The 21,233-nt window shown below is 37.0% G+C and overlaps 1 protein-coding gene across 1 annotated transcript in view; it reads right to left on the reverse strand.

Moving 5' to 3' along the window:
* Positions 1 to 9: 9 nt before the first annotated feature.
* The window catches only part of LOC121390192 (transmembrane protein 201-like), a 31,300-nt gene continuing 10,076 nt past the window's right edge, over positions 10 to 21,233 (reverse strand). The window contains exons 5-10 of the mRNA XM_041521950.1: positions 20,387 to 20,733; positions 19,362 to 19,544; positions 15,192 to 15,382; positions 14,014 to 14,136; positions 12,514 to 13,359; positions 10 to 2,345 (exon numbers count right to left, since the gene is read on the reverse strand). Coding sequence (XP_041377884.1) covers positions 2,245 to 2,345; positions 12,514 to 13,359; positions 14,014 to 14,136; positions 15,192 to 15,382; positions 19,362 to 19,544; positions 20,387 to 20,733 — 1,791 coding nt within the window. The 3' untranslated portion in view covers positions 10 to 2,244. The remainder of the gene's footprint in view (positions 2,346 to 12,513; positions 13,360 to 14,013; positions 14,137 to 15,191; positions 15,383 to 19,361; positions 19,545 to 20,386; positions 20,734 to 21,233) is intronic.

Below are 21,233 nucleotides of genomic sequence, written 5' to 3' on the forward strand. Positions count from 1 at the left end.
AAAAATTACTTATTTTAAAAACATTTATTACATAAATTAACTATATATATATATATATATATAAAAGAAAAATGGCTAGAAGAATGTTTGTAAAAACTTGACAAGTATGAATCCGATTTAGAATTACATGTATATACTTCTTTAAAACATTGACATGATTATCCGACCGCTTGTTATAGAAAAACCTGTTTTATCATTTTTATTTTATCCATTTTCCAGATTAAACGTACGACACATTTTGCATGTTCTCATTTTTAATTAAAATATTGCTCGTCAATACTGTATGCATGATATCGCTATTTATGCCATGTCCTCCGATGCTTGATAATACAATACATGTGATACCAAAGGTCACATCATGACATTACAACTGACCAGCAGGGCGGCTGCCCAGGACTCGGTAACACACGTCAGACGTACACCATACATAATGTGTGGTGTACGTGTGACCAAGTGTTACGAGTGCTTTGTGTTACCGGGCCCTGGGCCCTTAATGTGATCTTAGCATTAGGATCGCCTAGTGGAACTGAGCCCAGGCTATCTAATGCCAAATTTGGATCCAATGGCTAGTGCATGTAAAAAGCATGTCTATTTCATTAATGAGGTGGGTGCAATAGTTATTGTGAAGCACATTTAGTTATGTCACATCGGAAGTTTGGTCCATACCTGCGTTTCCAAATAAAATGATTACATCAGTGTAAACTGTGTTCTTGTCCGTCAACTTCAAGGTTCGTGAAAACCATTGTAAGAGACAATATTTCAAAGTGTTGGGCAACCAGAAGTCTGTTCAAATCATTATAAAAAAAATAAAAATAAAAACACACCACCACCTATTTCAGCCTAAAGATCTGACGTTATTGGTGTCATATTGTGATACATTGAAATAAGTTCTAATACATCTCAAATGTTGCAAAAGGTACATTGATGCAGACGTCTTAACGATTTGGGCCATTAAGTTATGAAGCATTATCCGTCCCAAGGCCACACCACTGACCTTGAGAGAGTTGTGACCTGTGAAGGACGTGTCGAAACCATAAGGGTAAAAGGGCACGTTAATAAGAGTTCAGGATTCTGTTATGAAGCAGGCTGAAAATTATTAGCTCTACTTTGAGGGATGATGGATCATTGTTAAAAACATCAATGGATCCTGTGAGTGTATATTAATGTACTGGACAGTTCTCAAGTATTACATGTATTTACTTGTTTACACATGGCGAGAAATTTTTTTTTTATGATTTACACAAAATTCATCTAAATCAGATATCCACCAGCATACGTTTCTGCAAACATTCTCCTAACGGTCATTTTACACTAAAATAGCAAACTCAACCTTCCTTCTGTTATGAGGTGGCAAACCCAACCTTTCCAACAATAGCCAGAAAAGCTAATAACCTTGACATATCATATGGACTAGCAAACCCACCCACCCTACCCTCAATACATGGCAGAAAACTCGATACTCTTGAAAAGGAAAATTTGTTTAACTAGCAGTAGGAAAGTTGATGAAGCAATTTAGTAAGACTAGATGCAGGGTAATCCAACCAGCAATGTTGCTGGTGACCACCAATAAAACGTACACGTACATATATGGACACATTTGCACTTTCATAAAAGATAAAACAAGACTCATCCTGATGTATGATCACACACATCTATATCGTTTCAGGCCCCATAAGAGTTGTTCCTAAATTTCTGGTAGTACTTCCAAATGGCAGTGTCCAGCTTTCTGGTAATATTTCCAAATGCCGGTGTCCAGGTTTCTGTAGTATTTCCAAATGGCAGTGTCCAGGTTCTTGTTAGTATTTCCTAATGGCAGTGTTCAGGTTTCTGGAAGTCATTTCCTAATGGCAGTGTTCAGGTTTCTGGAAGTCATTTCCAAATGCCGGTGTCCAGGTTTCTGTAGTATTTCCAAATGGCAGTGTCGAGGTTCTTGAGTAGTATTTCCAAATGGCAGCGTTCAGCTTTCTGGTAGTAGTTCCAAATGGCAATGCCCAGGTTTCTGGTAATATTTCTAACTGGCAGTGCCCAGGTTTCTGATAGTATTTCTAACTGACAGTGCCTAGGTTTCTGGTAGTATTTCTGACCGACAGTGTCCAGCTTTCTGGTAGTATTTCTAACTGCCAGTGTCCAGGTTTCTGGTAGTATTTATAACTGGCAGTGCCCAGGTTTCTGGTAGTACTTCCAAATGGCATTACATGTAGTCACCAGTAATGGCAGCTGTTTATAGGAAGAGTTACATGTACGTCAAACGGACGAAAATAAATACACGTACACAGCTAGACTAGCATTGATTAATATGCTGGCCCCCAAAACACACCCGATCACAACTGGAGTCCACGAAAACCCTGCAAAATACAAGAAAACAAATCAGTTATGAGACATCATATAAAAACTGTTTTTCTAACTGAACGTTTTTAATATATTTGCATCACAGTCAGTTGACATCATGATAACAACTTAACACAAACCCTCCACTCAACCCATGCTGTGGTATTATAGCCCATATTTTTTTCTTAGCAGGATTTTTTTTTTTGGGGGGGGACTGCCATGTTAAAAAATAATAGCACGCTATATGGGACTACACATGTAGGTTATGTTTCTGTCCTGTCTGTCTATCCCTGCCAAGTCTTGTTGACAACATAACTGTATATTTAGGTGTTGATAAAGTCTAGTATAATTACTGCCAGCGCTGCGACAAACAAGTACCCAGATCCTGTGTTTTGATTTATTTGATTTAAAGTCATGGGGATATGAGACAATATGTCCAAAGTTATGGTTTTTACAGTAACAGGTTTTTAAATAATACACAAAGATTCAAAATGAATCATTTTTGTTGCTGTATGTAATCTTGTAGTATTACACTTATTATCCAGCAATCACTGTATACATTAGCAAGATATGATGACTAGATAAATCTCTATATTTTCGGTTACTGACCAAAAATATAGTTCAGGTGACATAAGCCCGACTCGACTAGACTCGATTATATCAGAGAAGATTTTCAATAAACATACTCTTTAAATCATTTGTTGAAGTGCAGTAAATACAAATAACTTCTATATTTGCGATAACAATACAAAACTTGTATATATATTTATTTATGAATTACAGGCCTTTCCCCAGGATTTTTTTAAGGCGCTTACATATTTAGCATCATTATAACACAAAAACCAAGCCAAACGAAGTGGGGTAGTGAGTTGAAAAGTTAAGTGTTTGCCTTCAATCCATCAAATCATGTTGGGGTTGTTTTTGTGTGTGTGTGTGTGGGGGGGGGGGGGGGGGGGGGACTTTTTTCTAAAAACCCCATCAATTCCCCACCCCCAACAACTTCATAATTTGCGTCATGTTGTTGTTGTTGATTTCAGCGTCGTGTTAAATGCTTGTTGTGATTTCTGCTTGTAAAATATCTAAGCTAAGAATGCTGACTTCACAGTATATTCCATTTATATAAAAAAAACTACAAAAAAAACGTTAATAAAATAAAATTTTACTTTTTTTTTTAAATCCAGCTAACTTATTAAATGTCATCTCACAGTTTAACAAATATATATCTAGCATTATCTAACAAATGATACCCAGAAACTAATTCAGTGTACGTTTAACTGCAATTTGTATAAATTGTACATTTCCCGCGATCGCGATCTCAGTGCGTGCTGTCGACCATAGGTACAAAATTAACAAAGACAAAGGAAATAACGAAACTGCAGTTAGGTATTCATTGATGCAAACAACTATTGTTTTCTACACATTTACATCAAGATTTACTCCTGTGTAATCGTATTGTTCATGTCCGCAACGGTATCTCTTGACACGTGGGTGTCAGCTGACTCTGAAGCGTGACGTATAATACGCCGAGAGCTTTCCTCAATTCAGCCAACGAACGTTCTTCCTAACGTTCGCGAACTACTTGATTGGTGTCCATCGTGTCCATTTGGTTTAATAACGTGAAGCGCACAAAACAGTGTAGCGAACGTTTTGTTTCCGCTCGGTCTGGCTGAACTCAGACCTTGGGATAGCCGACATGTCTTCGGCCCTGAACTGGCATGTGTATTCAAATTGACATGCATTGTCGGTTTGTTTTTATTACTCAAAGACTTTACAAAATTAAAATAGCAAGTTACATATCTTCCAGACATTGAATCGCCGTCACGTTGCTGTCATACATGTCGAATGCATGCCGTTAAAATTAATAACCTTGATTATTAAAATTAGCAAACATCATAAGGCATACGCTGTATTCTGGATAACACTGTTTCTTGTTACCGGTCGCGAGATTGCTATTATGCTAATTGAATATTTGGTATTATTATGTTTGAGGTGTCGAATAGATTATGTAACCGTTTGTTCAAATCAGAAGATAGAAAATTTTAGCCACTTGCAAATTTTATTAGCCATTTTTTTGGTCGATCCGTGACCGTTCATTTTAGCAAATAACGGGGCAACGGGCAACTCATTTTACGTGCCCCTAAACTCTGAGTTTAGAAACGTTTTTTAATGTGACAGAATGTAGCTAGCGTCTTACAAATAATGACGTCATGCATCTTGTATGATGTCATACGGCAAAAGCCTTGCTATGTTGACAATACTCGATTTGCATACACAAAACTGGAATAAATAACGATTTTCCGAATATTCCCGTAGGATTGCAGGATAAAAGAAATAACTGGTTACTGTCTTAAGATATCGGCTTTATCCTGCTCAGGTCGAATGGTGAATGTACATGTAGCTCGGCAGAGCCTCGCTGCATTCGCCATTCTAACCTTCGCAGGATAAAGCCGATATCTTAAGACAATAACCAGTTATTCCCTATTTATATCTTAACCAAAAAACTACATTAAAACTAAAAAGAAGAAACAGCAAGGTAGCGGACTACTGTCATTTTCATACAGAGTGGACATAACCAGATCGGTTTGTCAGTGTGAAAACCAATGCAACACAATCAGAATCTCAGTTTATGACAAAAGGTCTACTGCACACAAAACGACAATGCTCATGTCAGACCTACTAATAAGACAAATACAGGTCTAAACCGGCCTCGATGGTGTCATGGTTAAGCCATTGTACACATGCAAGGCTGATACTGTCATAAGAACTAGGCTCGGAGCCCGGTAACGACTCAGTGGGTAGGTGTAAGACTACTATAGTAAATCCTCTTCTCACTAATCACTTATAACCTACTGTCCTGGACAGACAGCAGAGGTGGATGCCCAGGACAGCGTGCTTGAATCTTAATACGATAGAAGAAAAAAAATAAGTTGAAATGAATGACCTTAGGATCCAAGGCATGTACACAAAAAACCAGAACCACATTTGATTTACCAATAACAAAGCAAACAGCTATACGTAATGTGTAATTTAATGGTATACAAACAAAAAGAGTTAAAGGTTGGTTTTTTGACAACACCACTAGAGCACACCGATTTATTAATTATCGGCTATAGGATGTCGTAATTTTGATATAGTCTTAGCAGTGTTTCTGCCAGAAAGAAATTTTTGGGTATGGCGCTATGGAATTGAATGCAACTACAGTCAACAGTGGGTATGGGAGAGGGGAGCCTTCCCTAGAAAGAAAATGGGTTAAGGTTTGGGTTGGGCCATTCCGTGGTATTTGGTTCATGCATTTGGACATTTTAAAATGATCTGTTAAACTAAGTTTTTAGTATAGCTTAAAGTTAACACTCTTAAGCACATACAAATATACTTTTATTGCCAATTTACTTATGTTTTATGGGTTTTAATGACAGTTTTATTTTAAAACGTGACATTTGTTTCTTGGTAATATTTCATTAGTTATGTCATATTTAAAAATTAGGTATCAGGACATCATATTATCTAAAATACACTACATATGAAAATGCTACTTTCCCTTCTTTCATATCATAATTAGTATATTAAATTATTTTTTAAAATATATAATGTCACATCCTGGCTGATTTGACATATAAAAGTTAGTTTTATTTAAAACTATTTTTCAGAAATAAAAATCTTTTAAATCTCCTTCTTCTCAATGTTCCAAGTATAAATAAAAGGTATAATGATTACTGGTTGTATTAAATTATTAAAATAACCACCTCAAACTTTGAGCCAGGACGTGACATTGGGCCAGGACGTGACATTCAAGATGGCATATATTAAACTGAGTAAAGATTAAAAATGTATTATATCTCTCTATATAGAGAAATTGGCAAAACTGACTAGATAATGCACATGTACCTAAAAGAAATTGCTTTTATTTTCAATATTTTTGCTCTCACCATCAAGAATAGGAAACGGAAAAATTGGACGTTCGTGGGAATATGTTCAAATATTTAACACAGATTTATGTAGATACAAAAATACTATTATCAATTAATTCTATGCTTCGACCAAACAATGAATTATTGATAATCCACCAATTTAAAGAATATTGTATTTATACCAAATGTTCCATTTTGTGAATTCAAACTGGTGTACAAATAAAATAAATATTGTGTCAAAGAATTGTTCAAATACAATGTGCTGCTAAAATCTTAAGTTTATTCCTTGGCAGATACAGGTATCCAAACATGAATTGGCATATATAAACCAACATTTCTCCAGTGAAGCAGACCTTGCTTTTTAAGGTGCGTGGGTGCGATCTCTCTCGTAAAGCGCACATAATTTCAGTTTGACGAGAATAAAAAAATAGCGCACGTTACACTGAACAAACGACGCACATAAAATAGATGAGTATATTTATTTCCACTGTTTTCATAGCTTATTTAGCTGAGAGGAAAGCCATTTTATTAAAAAATAATAATAATAAAAACATGGCAGTGGCTTCCATGCAGTCGTTAAACTAGTATTTCTCTTTGTTGAACAAATCGGGAAATACTGGTTTAATAGACAATTTTGTAAACGTATCAGTCAAAATCCAAACGGTGCTATACTGCCTATTTTATTTATTTTAGAGAGTGATTTTTCACTCGCCTTAGCATATTGAGGTGTGTGATTTCCCACTCACCTATAATTTTCAAAAACCAAGGACTGGTGAAGGATGTAATTGATAAAGATATATGTGGAAGATAAAACTTGGGTTGGGGGGAATTCAAATCAATTGTGTTGTTGAGATTTTTGCTATTGTCATTTATCAACAGTCTATATTAATATACACATGTACATTGTTGATAGTTTGGCCTATCAGATAATGATGAACAGAAAGAAGAAACTGTCCAAAGACTATAATTTCTGTACTGACTTGGGTTTCTTATTTTGAATTCCAATTAAATCGATGATCATAAAAATACCAACAAAAAGCAAAATATAATAATATATTAATTGTAAAATATATGGTAAATTGCAAACAAGAATTTTACAGAATTTAATGTCTGGCCTGCTTATTCAGTGTCATTGATAGTGCATCTGTAGATATCTATCTCAATGCATGTAAAAAAAAAATTTAAAACATTAAAAAGAAATTAAACTTCAAAAAATGTAATTAAAATTTTAAAATAATAAAGTTGAAAAACAAATTTTGACATGCACCGAGGTGAACATTCATAGATAGAACTATAAATGAAGCTTTACTGATGCAGACATGTAATTTATGAGAAATGTAGCTACATTTGTACAATCAATACTGAGCTAAATGCAAACATTTATGCCACACTTGCATCTTTTTAATTTGTACATGTATTGTAATGTAAAGGTAAGACAAAAATCACCAGACTTAGCAACATCAGGATAAACAATGTTGCTGACAGTATGGTCACTGGTTATAAAAGTATATTATATGAATATTGCAGGGGTTTCCCTAGAGCGATAAGCCGACACGGCCCGTGCTCCCTTAGCCAGCCAAGTAAGCGCCTTCATGTCTGGTAAGCGCCTTAACTGCAGGACCGTGTCGACTTAATTTGTAACATGTATACAAAACAATGGAGCTGTGATCCGTAACTTCATTTTCTATCTTCTGATGTGAACAAACGGTTACATAATCTATTCGACACCTCAAACATAATAATACCACATATTCAATTAGCATAATAGCGATCTCGCGACCGGTAACGAGAAACTGTGTTAACCAGAATACAGCGTATGCCTTATGATGTTTGCTAATTTTAATAATCAAGGTTATTAATTTTAACGCATGCATTCGACATGTATGACAGCAATGTGACAGCGATTCAATGTCTGGAAGATATGTAACTTGCTATTTTAATTTTGTAAAGTCTTTGAACCGAAGTAATAAAAACAAACCGACAATGCATGTCAATTTGAATACACATGCCAGTTCAGGGCCGAACGACATGTCGGCTATCCCAAGGGCTGAGTTCAGCCAGACCGAGCGGAAACAAAACGTTCGCTACACTGTTTTGTGCGCTTCACGTTAAACCAAATGGACACGACGGACACCAATCAAGTAGTTCGCGAACGTTAGGAATAACGTTCGTTGGCTGAACTGAGGAAAGCTCTCGGCGTAATATACGTCACGCTTCAGAGTCAACTGACACCCACGTGTCAAGAGATATCGTTGCGGACATGAACAATACGATTACACAGAAGTAAATCTTGATGTAAATGTGTAGAAAAACAATAGTTGTTTGCATCAATGAATACCTAACTGCAGTTTCGTTATTTCCTTTGTCTTTGTTAATTTTGTACCTATGGTCGAGAGCACGCACTGAGATCGCGATCGCAGGAAATGTGCGTGCAGTATTTATACAAATTGCAGTTAAACGTACACTGAATTAGTTTACAATAATCATATTTGTTAGATAATGCTAGATATATATTTGTTAAACTGTGAGATGACATTTAATAAGTTAGCTGGATTTTTTTTTAAAAGTAAAATTTAATTTTATTAACATTTTGGGGGTTTTTTGGTAGTTTTTTTTTATAAATGGAATATACTGTGAAGTCAGCATTCTTAGCTTAGGTATTTTACAAGCAGAAATCACAACAAGCATTTAACACGACGCTGAAATCAACAACAACAACATGAGGCAAATTATGAAGTTGTTGGGGGTGGGGAATTGATGGTTTTTTTTAGAAAAAAGTCCCCCCCTCCTCCCACACAAAAACCCCAACATGATTTGATGGATTGAAGACAAACACTTAACTGTTTTCAACTCACTACCCCACTTCTTTTGGCTTGATTTTTGTGTTATAATGATGCTAAATATGTAAGCGCCTTAAAAAAATCCTGGGGAAAGGCCTGTATTGTATGAGAACATTTATTTTGCACAATGACAGTTCAATTAATTAGGATTTTATTAACTTATTTTGATGATAAAAACACTTAAAACAAGTAAATATCATTGATTTCATAAATTAACAGTGTTTCATTAGTGGTATTTGATATATATGCCATTTATTAGTTGTATAAGTGAACTGGACAAAAAGTCACGTCCTAGCTCGTCACGTCTTGGCTAGTACTGAAATTTTTAAAAGTAAATGTTACATCATAAAGAATATTTTTTTTGTAAATTGATATACGGCATTTAGAAATAGAATGGATATTGTTTTAAACATGTATTTCAATAAGCAAACATTCTATCAGGAGAGCAGAGTTTTGGAATTTACTGCAGTGTTAAAAAAGTGATGTCCATTTTCGTCACGTCCTGGCACATTTTACTTTTCACTTTATAAGTCTTCTTTTTTTTTTTACAAAAACAAAATTAGGCCTGACATGCTTATACTACTATATGTAACGAGTCTATAAATGATAAAACTGCATTTCCATTTAAAAAGGATTTTTAGTGAAGGACATCATAAGAGTCAGAATGTCATGTCCTGGCTTAAATCATTACCATGCCAATGGAATGGCCCGGTTATGAAAATCATACAGTAATGATAAGAGTAATTAATTTTGTCAAACGCTTAACTTAAAAGAAAAAAAATCTGCCAAAACATTTGGGTATGGTGCCATACCTGTTTTACCCTCTGGCAGAAACCCTGCTTATAGAGGATGTTTCCATTAGTAGCAAGGGATCTTATACACATTACAAAGACATGATAGCACATACCGTGGCCTTTGATATACCAGTCGTGGTACACTGGCTAGAACAAGAAATGGCCCAATGTTTAAGGGCCATAATTCTTTCAAACATGAATACATTCAGTTTTTGACAGTTATGGCCCTTAAAAGATTTCCTGTTAAAAGTCAAACTTGATCTGACCATAACTATTTGAAAAGTGTGTAAATCCCCTTGAGTATCAAACTCGATCTGTAACTCTACATAATAAACCTACACCCAAACTTTTAGCTCATTATCTTGAGGCATTGAGAAAAATAAATAAATCCAGAAAACAAAATATGTGGGACGTATTTACGGACAGACAGACAGCAGGACAGAGACAACATCAATTGTCCCATCCAGTTGGACTGGCAGGGGACTATAAAGCTGTAACAGGAAGAAATGTTATACACTCCTTAATAACTAGCCCCAAGTTCAGCTAATCGACTGATTCCCGACGTGGCCATTTGGTTTATCAGGAAGCACATAAACCAGTCTAGCGGACGTTGTTGTGTTTTTCTCAGTCTGGCTGAACATACCCCAGGTCAGGAATCAGACTGTATTACCATTAAAGGCCGTGGTATGTGCTATCCTGTCTGTGGGATGGTGCATATAAAAGATCCCTTGTTACTAATGGAAAAATGTAGCAGGTTTCCTCTCTAAGACTAAACATCAAAATTACCAAATGTTTGACATCCAATAACCGATGATGATTAAATCAATGTGCTCTAGTGGTGTCGTTTTAAACAAAACAAACAAAGTACCTTTCTTATCAGTTTGATCTTAACAGTACACAGCTATTACCTTTCTTACAAGTTTGATCTGAACAGTACACAGCTATTACCTTTCTTACGAGTTTGATCTAAACAGTACACAGCTATTACCTTTCTTATGAGTGCTCTGAACAGTATACAGCTATTACCTTTCTTACGAGTTTGATCTGAACAGTACACAGCTATTACCTTTCTTATGAGTTTGATTTGAACAGTATACGGCTATTACCTTTCTTACGAGTTTGATTGTACACGGCTATTGCCTTTCTTACGAGTTCGATTTGAACAGTACATGGCTATTGCCTTTCTTACGAGTTCGATCTGAACAGTACACGGCTATTGCCTTTCTTACGAGTTCGATCTGAACAGTACACAGCTATTGCCTTTCTTACGAGTTCGATCTGAACAGTACACAGCTATTACCTTTCTTCTGAGTTCGATCTGAACAGTACACAGCTATTACCTTTCTTATGAGTTTGATCTGAACAGTACACAGCTATTACCGTTCTTATGAGTGTGATTTGACCAGTACACAGCTATTACCTTTCTTATGAGTTTGATCTGAACAGTACACAGCTATTACCGTTCTTATGAGTGTGATTTGACCAGTACACAGCTATTACCTTTCTTATGAGTTTGATCTGAACAATACACACTATTACTTTTCTTATGAGTTTGATCTGAACAGTACACAGCCATTACCTTTCTTATGAGTTCGATCTGAACAGTACACAGCTATTACCTTTCTTACAAGTTTGATCCAAACAGTACACAGCTATTACCGTTCTTACGAGTTTGATCTGAACAGTACGAGTTTGATCTGAACAGTACACAGCTATTACCTTTCTTACGAGTTTGATCTGAACAGTACACAGCTATTACCTTTCTTATGAGTTTGATCTGAACAGTAGTTATTACCTTTCTTACGAGTTTGATCTGAACAGTACACAGCTATAACCTTTCTTACACTTTCAAGTTTGACCTGAACAGTACACAGTTATTACCTTTCTTATGAGTTTGATCTGAACAGTACACAGCCATTACCTTTCTTATGAGTTCGATCTGAACAGTACACAGCTATTACCTTTCTTACAAGTTTGATCCAAACAGTACACAGCTATTACCGTTCTTACGAGTTTGATCTGAACAGTACGAGTTTGATCTGAACAGTACACAGCTATTACCTTTCTTACGAGTTTGATCTGAACAGTACACAGCTATTACCTTTCTTATGAGTTTGATCTGAACAGTAGTTATTACCTTTTTTACGAGTTTGATCTGAACAGTACACAGCTATAACCTTTCTTACACTTTCAAGTTTGACCTGAACAGTACACAGCTATTACCTTTCTTACGAGTTTGATCTGAACAGTACGAGTTTGATCTGAACAGTACACAGCTATTACCTTTCTTACGAGTTTGATCGGAACAGTACACAGCTATTACCTTTCTTACGAGTTTGACCTGAACACTACACAGCTATTACCTTTCTTACGAGTTTGACCTGAACACTACACAGCTATTACCTTTCTTACGAGTTTGACCTGAACACTACACAGCTATTACCTTTCTTACGAGTTTGACCTGAACAGTACACAGCTGTTACCTTTCTTACGAGTTTGACCTAAACAGTACACAGCTGTTACCTTTCTTACGAGTTTGATCTGAACACTACACAGCTGTTACCTTTCTTACGAGTTTGACCTGAACAGTACATGACTATTACCTTTTTTACGAGTTTGACCTGAACAGTACACAGTTATTACCTTTCTTATAAATTTGATCCACACAGTTAGTACTGACACTGGTGAAACTGTCATCATCGAACAACATTCTCTCACGTCCGACTGGATAACCACTAGCTCTGAACTTCCTGTTTCTGGGAGAAGTCCTGCTTTCCTGGACACGACAAAATGGATTGTCTGCATACATGTTGGAATTAAACACTTTTTGATGACCAGCACTATTTGTACTGAAGTTCAAATTCTCTGGGAACTGTGATCTGCTACTTGTTCTACAGGCACTGTCGAAGAGTCTGGGTGCCTGTAATATTCCATTTGGCGATCTACAATGCTGACTGCCTGGCTTGTGATAAGGATTCTGTGTAAACATCTGACCATCCATAGTCGACTTTTGAGAGAACAGGCTGCCAGTAAAAAGAGAGTTTGTGCTTTCCCCAAAACTGGTCTTGTGGGTAAAGTTTGTCTTTTGTCCAAAACTGGTCTTGTTAGGAACGTTTGCGTTCTGTCCAAAACTGGTATTGTGGGGAACGTTTGTGTTTTGTCCAAAACTGGTCTTGTTAGGAATGTTTGCGTTCTGTCCACAACTGGTCTTGTGAGTAAAGTTTATGCTGTCAAACAGTGATGGCTTCAACGCTGGGACTGTGTGCTTGTCTTCCTCACTGAAGAGATGAAGGCTGTCATTTGTGCGTGAAGACAGCTGGAAAAGATTACCTTGTGAATCACTGTTCCTAGTTTTCGACAGCTGGAAGAGATTTTCCTGGGAATCACTGTTCCTAGGTTTCGACAGCTGGAAGAGATTTTCCTGGGAATCACTGTTCCAAGGCTTCGTCATCTGCTGTTGTCCAGCATGTCCTATAGAGTTGGTTTCACCTGCAATGGGATGAGTGTAAGAGTGTAAATTCAGACCTCTGAATATTTACTAAAACAATCATTTTGTTGTTGTGTCATTTATGCTAGTCTAATTCTTCTCAATCTAATTTTTGTTCACACAATAAATTTAAGACATCACGAAGGGTTATAAAACACCGAAATAGCTGCTTAATTTTGTATTTCTGCATAACCCATACATACTTTAGACAAATTTTCATTTCTCCGACACTTTTCCAACCAAAACAAAACAGAAAACCCCCCCCAAAAAAAAATAACCAATGAAATGGTGGGAAAGTTCTAGCAAAGAAAGACATGTTTATTTAACGACGCACTCAACACATTTTATTGACGGTTATATGGCACCAGACATATGGTGAAAGGACCACACAGCTAGTGAGAGAGGAAACACGCTGTCGCCACTTCATGGGCTACTCTTTTTCGATTAGCAGCAAGGGATCTTTTATATGCACCATCCCAAAGACAGAGTAGTACATACCACGGCCTTTGTCGTGGTGCACTGGCTGGAACGAGAAAGAGCCCAATGGGCCCACCGACGGGGATCAATCCCAGACCAACCGCCCATCAAGCGAGCGCTTTACCACTGGGATACGACCCGTCCTAGTTCTAGCAAAAGCAATGGTGTTAAATACTTACTAAAGACAGATGGCCTAATGATGTTCAGTCTAGAAGGTGTGAGGATTGGTCTTGGCTTGCCGCCAGTAGGTAGCCTGGACATGGACGCCATGCTGCTGAGAGAACCAGTACATGAGAAGATACCTGAAATAACAATGAATTAATAAAATTAATGAAAAAAATTTAAATAATAATAATAATAATAATAATAATAAAATAAAATAAAATTAATGAAATGAATGAAGAAGCAGAAGAAAAAAAAGAGCACAGGCAACACGTGTGGAACGGAAATAGGTTGTATTTCCTGTGACACATAGTGCTGTTGTAGCCAATCAGAATACAGGCAAAAGTTCATGCTCACTAAATGAATATAATGGCAGTTGGCTAAACGATCGACACAAAGAATGTGAGTCACATATTTTATATTTATACAGCTATTTTTAAATTGTTAAGAAAGAAAACAAAATAAAATCAAAACTATAGTTTGTGACAGGCCATTGTGACATTATTTTCGACTTTTTACACAACAAATAAGAAATATTTCATTTTTCTTTTATTGCCGTTTCCAAATTAAAATGCTTTATTGTTAGAAATGCGAGGCAGTTATTCTTCATATGTGGGACTGGGGATTAAAGTTTTTTTGCACAGTGGAAGCCCTGTTGCTTGTGTGCACGACAGAACTGTGGCAAGCCACAGCAACAGTTGTCATGATGTCATTGCTGTGGCGTGTTGCCTGTGTTTGCAACAGCCTTTAGAATCTAGACCTGGGGCCTAATTCACAACGGTCTCTTAGGCTCTGCAAGACAACAAAGCATCCTCTTTGCAAGTCTTTCAGCAATGCACTGTGAGATCGCAAAGTTGCGACAGTTTAGTGAATTAGGCCCCAGGGCCTATGCTTATAAAAGGAGAGACTCAATGTCAAATGGCATCACACACATGCAATTTGTATGGCGTTGTCATGATGTTACAAGTCTCAGACTCTATTAGAGTCTCGAGTCTAGACTTTAAAAGTTTTATAAGCACCAGGCCAGGTGTTGAAATAATCACATTAGACACCAAACGGCTGTAGCTTAAAATATACCGAGGTGTTGCTAAAAAAACATTCCTTTCCTTTACAGAATCAAGACTGAGAAGCCGTGTTTACAGTTTAGAGCTACTGAACGACTTCGACTTCTGCTCCGTTAGAAAGGAAAACGAACCAGAATCACTTCTTTTCAACTGGACACCCAGTGGGTCAACTGACATGGTGCTGAACTCGAGGTCAAGGTCATCTGCGACGATCTGACGACTGGTACTGTATGACTGCTCATTAGTAGTGGCACTGTCGGGTGACACATGTGTTACGTTTGAATCTGGGTCTGGTGGTGTCTCACTTTGGCCAAGAGATACTCTGAAAACAACAAACAAACACAAAATAACCATAAAATCTGGTAAAAGTAACATAAAGAAATGCTGATAGCACTAGTTCTGAAATATAGATGTATGGAGAGTAAATTCAGAATGGGATGTCTGTGTATGAAAGAGTTTCTGTGCAAAACAAGCATTTGAAGCAATATATGTCATCTACCGGCACAAACAAAATTTCTGATCTGCCAAGTTCAAGGGCCATAACTCAGTGAAACATGGGTAAATCACCAGGAAAGTTAAACTTAATCTGTAAATGATACAAAAATCTTCAGGCATTGCACACACACAAAAAAAGTATGGATAAAAAATGTTTTGTATCTCCCATGTTCAAAAGCCGTAAATAATAGGTAAATCACTATAAAAGTCTTAACCTGATCTGTAACAGTACAGGATACAGCTATACACAAACTTTCAGCTGGACACACTATAAAAGTCTTAACCTGATCTGTAACAGTACAGGATACAGCTATACACAAACTTTCAGCTGGACACATCAAGGCATTATTAAAAAATATATATTTGGAAAACTATGTGGACAACAGACAAACAGAAGGACGGAGATAAAACCTACGGTTGGACCAGAAGGGGACTAAAATGGGGTGTAATGTTATATTATGTTTCTAGATTATGGTAGCCCCACTCCCATGGCTAGTGATATTCAATGTTGGGCTAGTAAAAAACATTTGTCAAATGTTGCCGTTAAGTCTATTTTGTAAATATGAATATCCTTCCCCCGCTCCAAACCCCCAATGTTAGTGTTTTTAAGCTCTATCTCCCTCTTTAGGTGACATATCTGATTACTACTATTATTTAGTAAAATTGTATTAACTTAAAGTAAAGTAGGGCTAGTGAATTTTTAATCATGGCTAGTAAATTTTTAAAATCACTGATCCCATAGCTAGTGGATTTTATAACAATTCTAAAGAAACCCTGCATTACAGGAATAGTGCACATTTCTGGAGTGAAAAATTAAATACCACAATGACACTATTAGCAGAAAGAGATGTCACTGATAAAACTACCATAATAGGGTGAGGTCTGGATATATATAGGGGCGACTATTGCAGTCTGTTTTACTATTGCAATGGCATTGCTAGTTAAAATACTATTGTGATAGTATTGCAATAGTGATAGTACTATTAGCACAATAGATTTGTGAATTCTTAAATTATTTGATAACAGTAATATGAATAGATATGTGTGTATGTATGTGTGTATGTATTTATCTGTTTGTCTGGGTGAGTGTGCACGCATATTATTATGTATGTATTTTTTTGTTTGTATGTTATGTATGTGTTTGTACTTAGTTACATTGTATTTGTAATAATGTCACTAGGTAGGGAAATCATATTTAATACATTTATAACATAAGGCCAAAACAAAGAAGAAGTTTGTTTCAGGTAACATGGCCCAAAAAAGTAGGGTAGGTAGGTAGGATTTTTTTTTTTTTTTTTTTTTTATTAGTTCAAGAAAGGTTACCCTACATTAAATGTGTTTGCCAGAGAAAAACTCAGTCTCAAGATGAAAGACATGAAGGCAAGCTGTCTGAAAAATCTTAGTTTACTCTTTGCAGCCAGAGAGAAATAAAAACAATCTCACTGTCAATGTCAGTTTTAAGTTTCACATGCCATTTTCAAAAGACAGGAAAACAAAAAAAGTTCAAACTATTCCTTTCACCTATAAAAGTCAGTAGATGACTGCACAGAAACTTCACAGCTTTGTCCAGTTTTGTCAGAGGATGACTGCACAAATTTGTCCAAGTTGGTCAATACATGTTTGCACAAAAAGTTCACAGATTTGTCCAACTTGTATTGGAAATAACAAAACAATACTAATTGTGTGTGAAATTTACAAATCAATCGGCTTAGAAATGAATAACTTGTAGTAAATTTCATAGTAATAAAAAAGGCGTTCCTAGCCCGAGTACTCTGACTGTAAGAGAGCTAGATGGACATTTGGACATAAATAATGAGAGCGTGTTTATGTTCAAATGTCCGTCTAGCTCTCTTACAGTCAGAGTACTCGGGCTAAGGCGTTCTCTGTGGGACGGACTTATAGTTTTAATGTTTATTAGCCTATTGAATGGACCCATGCTAAAATCACCCAAATTAATTTATTCCCAATTAACTGAAACACTGAAATAAATGTGAACTGTTTAATGTTTGTGGTCATTCTTGAATATTCCGTTTATTTAATTATTACCCATGCTCAGCAGTTGATAGGCCTATCTACATCACTGGTGTAGGAAGCGGGTACTTTGTAGCAGCATAGATGGTTTATATATTAATTTTATACGTGTGTGTGCCCACCCAACCCACTTTTTGGTATCTTCCTACAGGCTACACCCGTGTATATTAACAAATTCTGGGTACTAGGCATAAACAGTAGCCAACAACGAAAATTGTACCACGTCTTCTTCAAATGACCTTCACTTTTGCATGCGAAAAAAACCCCGCGAAGACTTGTAGTCTGTGCATGTGGTATCGAGAAATCCTTGATTGTTTTGTTGAGATCGCATGTTGTTGTTTTGGGAAAATAAACCTACAATGTATGAGATGACTGGAGTTACGATAATACGATATATTTTCCTCTATAGGCCTACAGTATTTAGCAGTTTGTAATAAAAGCCGTTTAATCGTCACACACGTTACCGTACTGTCATGCAATCTCGTGTCTCACCAATTACCGTGGTACCTAATAAGAGCACGTGTTAATGATTCCAATTTCAAACAAATTAGTTATGCTCATATCCATTCAACGTCCAGGCATGTCCAGTCTGGGTCCAGTCTCTAACGCCAGTGAATGGGTCCAGGGCACGGCGTAAGAAGGTGCCGAAAAGTGGGGTGGGGGTGTATAAAAACCATCGCTGCTGCCCCCCCCCCCACGCACACACACTAACGTGTAAGAGTTATTCTACTTGAGTACTTCTGTCGTCTGCTTTGTCGATCTGCGACCACAACTTCTCTGTGCGTTTCCCCCCACCCCACCCCACCCCAGCAGACAAAAAAAAAAGTTCAGGGTCGGTGGCAAAGTTTAGGGTCGGTCGGGTGACCGGAAACAAACAATTTTTTTTGTTGGGCCTGAAGCCCACGTTGTTCTTGCTTTCACTATGCACACTATTGAAAATTGAGTAAACAATTGCAATAGTTATCGCTAGTTGAATTAACTGCTGATTCACTGCTATCGAGGCACCGACTATTGCAACATATTGATATTTCAATGTATTTTTACACCACTAGATATATGCACCGTGATCAACTGTAGCTACTACTCAAAACCATTCTGCCAATTTTGTGATACCAATCAAATCTCAAAATGACACCACATGACACTCATGACACAACCTGTCCATAAAGACTTTTAGTTCACCTTCTTCACCAACTGAAGTGTTCACGTTCATGTTTTATTAGTAACAAGCCTTCAGGGGAAGGAAATGGTTTATTTAAAAACGCACTCAACACATGTTACTATTGGTTACATGGTGTCAGACATATGGTTAAGGACCACACAGATATCAAGGAAGGAAACCCGCTGTCGCCACTTCATGAGCTATTCTTTTCAATTAGCAGCAAGGGATCTTTTATATGCACCATCCTATAGACAGGACAGCACATACCACGGCCTTTGATGCACCAGCCAGGGTGCACTGGCTGGAGCGAGAAATGGCTCAATGGGCCCACTGACGGGGATCGATCCGAAACCAATCACGCATCAAACAAGCATTTTACCACTGGGCTATGTCTCGCCAAAAAAAAGCCTTCAGAGAGTACGGCTAAAGCAATACATGTTCCCTACTGGGCCCAACAAATTTTCTTATCTCCTAAGTTCAAGGGCCATAACTCTCTAAAAAAAAAAAAAAAAAAAAAAAAAATTTCAAGGTATTGTCAAAAAAAAACATCTAGAAAACTATAAGTGAGACAGACGGACGGTTAGACAACTAATAACTAGGGTTTAGTATTCACCTTCTAATACACTTCTGATCTTTCTTCGTGTCTCTTGTGCACAAAATGCCGACCAAAGATGTCATAAAATTAGCTGCGATAATCATCGACAAAACAGTTGCTCCGACCCAACTTGGAGACGACACACTGCCCAGAATACACAGCAGCCAGGTTAGACAATCCTCGAGATCAAGAGCAGACAACCTTAAGTGAAAATGTGAAAAGGGCGTCATTTGGACATAATGCAAAAGATGGAAGGGCTTAACTCAATAATAAAAACTTGCAATATCAAACCCCAAACATGTGATTTTCTGATCCCCATTCCAAATCATCGCCTCAAATTGTGAAATATTTCTACTTATACTTGTGTAAATTTTAGTTGGTACTAGTCTGGCTGGCTAGTGAAATATTTTCCATTTAGACCACACCCCTGTTAAATGATGCTAGTCCTCCAGGCAAGTAGATGTATGCCATTGTGGGGGGGTTTTTCTTCTGTTTTTTAAACTTTACTTCATGATTTCTAAGACCGACAGATCCGTAATCCATATGTAATAAAAAAAGAACAAGGCCTACAGTGTGTCTTCTCAGGATAGTGGTTTATATCTGTCAGTTACATGGTTCAAACCAAATATAAGGAGGGGGTGTGGGTGGTCTAATAAAATTTTTTACTTTACTAGGCTACAAGTCCCCAAGGTAATTGAACTGAAATATTCCCTAATTTCTACCTTGCTTATCTGGATTCACCATTACTTCAAGCTATTTAGTTCCGTCCCTTTAATACCATAGGCCTCTAAAAATTGCGGGAACAGTCGTTTCATTCACGCATTGCTCGCGAAAATCTAATTTTTCATTCCCTTTTTTTTCACCCGGGCACAATTTCGAGCACCATTTACATAGATATAACAGGTTACGCAAAAACAAAATGAGTTATATGGATTTATTTCTGCGTAACCGATAAATGAGTCACACAGATTTTCAATTCTCATAGACCTGCATCGAAATAACACTTTTTTTTTTATGTCATTCAATTATTTTTATTTTTTTACCTTTTCCTTCCACCTATCACTTTTGAGAGGAGGCAGAGAAGAAACCCTGCGATAACAAGCATCAACTGGTATCCTGCAATCAGCTGGACAAGCTGACTGATGACGACATGTGAGCCCAGAAAGTACGACCAGCCGTCCGCAAAGAGAGGAATCGACCGCACACTGCGAGATATTGTTGAGAAGTGATCACTGGCCAGCAGTCCACTAGAGATCCAGCGCACACTGTGAGATATTGTCGAGAAGTGATCACAGGACAGCAGTCCGCTAGAGATGAGCCAAGCGACAAACGCGACCACTCGACCCGCTGCGGCCCAATAGGTCCTGTTGTCAACATTCACTTCTTCAGACTGAAATAACAAACATTTCTAGTTTTAAACTCCCACGTTAAAGAGATTGTTTACAGTTTGCTGCCACTAACCTTTTTTTTCTTAATTTATTTAACTAGAGCTTTTTCTAGCCTGAAATTAAACACATGTACACATGTATCAAACCATTTTTGTTATTTTAGAATATCAAGGCAAGGTCTATGTTTGTAAAGTATTTCTGGTTGTCCAAATGTTTGTATAAGCCCAAACTAGATTTTATCCCCCAATAATTCTGTACATATTAAAAAATATATATATTAGGGAATAAAAAGTTTGTTTTATTATAACGACACCACTAGAGCAAATTGATTTATTAATCATCGGCTATTCATTTGATGTCAAACATTGGTAATTTTCACATATACATGTAGTCTCAGAGACGAAACCTGTAACATTTTTCTATTAGAAAGGATCTTTTATACGTACTATTCAACAGACAGGATAGCACATACCACGTACAACCTTTGATATACCAGTTGTGA

Source organism: Gigantopelta aegis, chromosome 15 (assembly GCF_016097555.1).
Source record: "Gigantopelta aegis isolate Gae_Host chromosome 15, Gae_host_genome, whole genome shotgun sequence".
Lineage (NCBI taxonomy): Eukaryota > Metazoa > Mollusca > Gastropoda > Neomphalida > Peltospiridae > Gigantopelta > Gigantopelta aegis.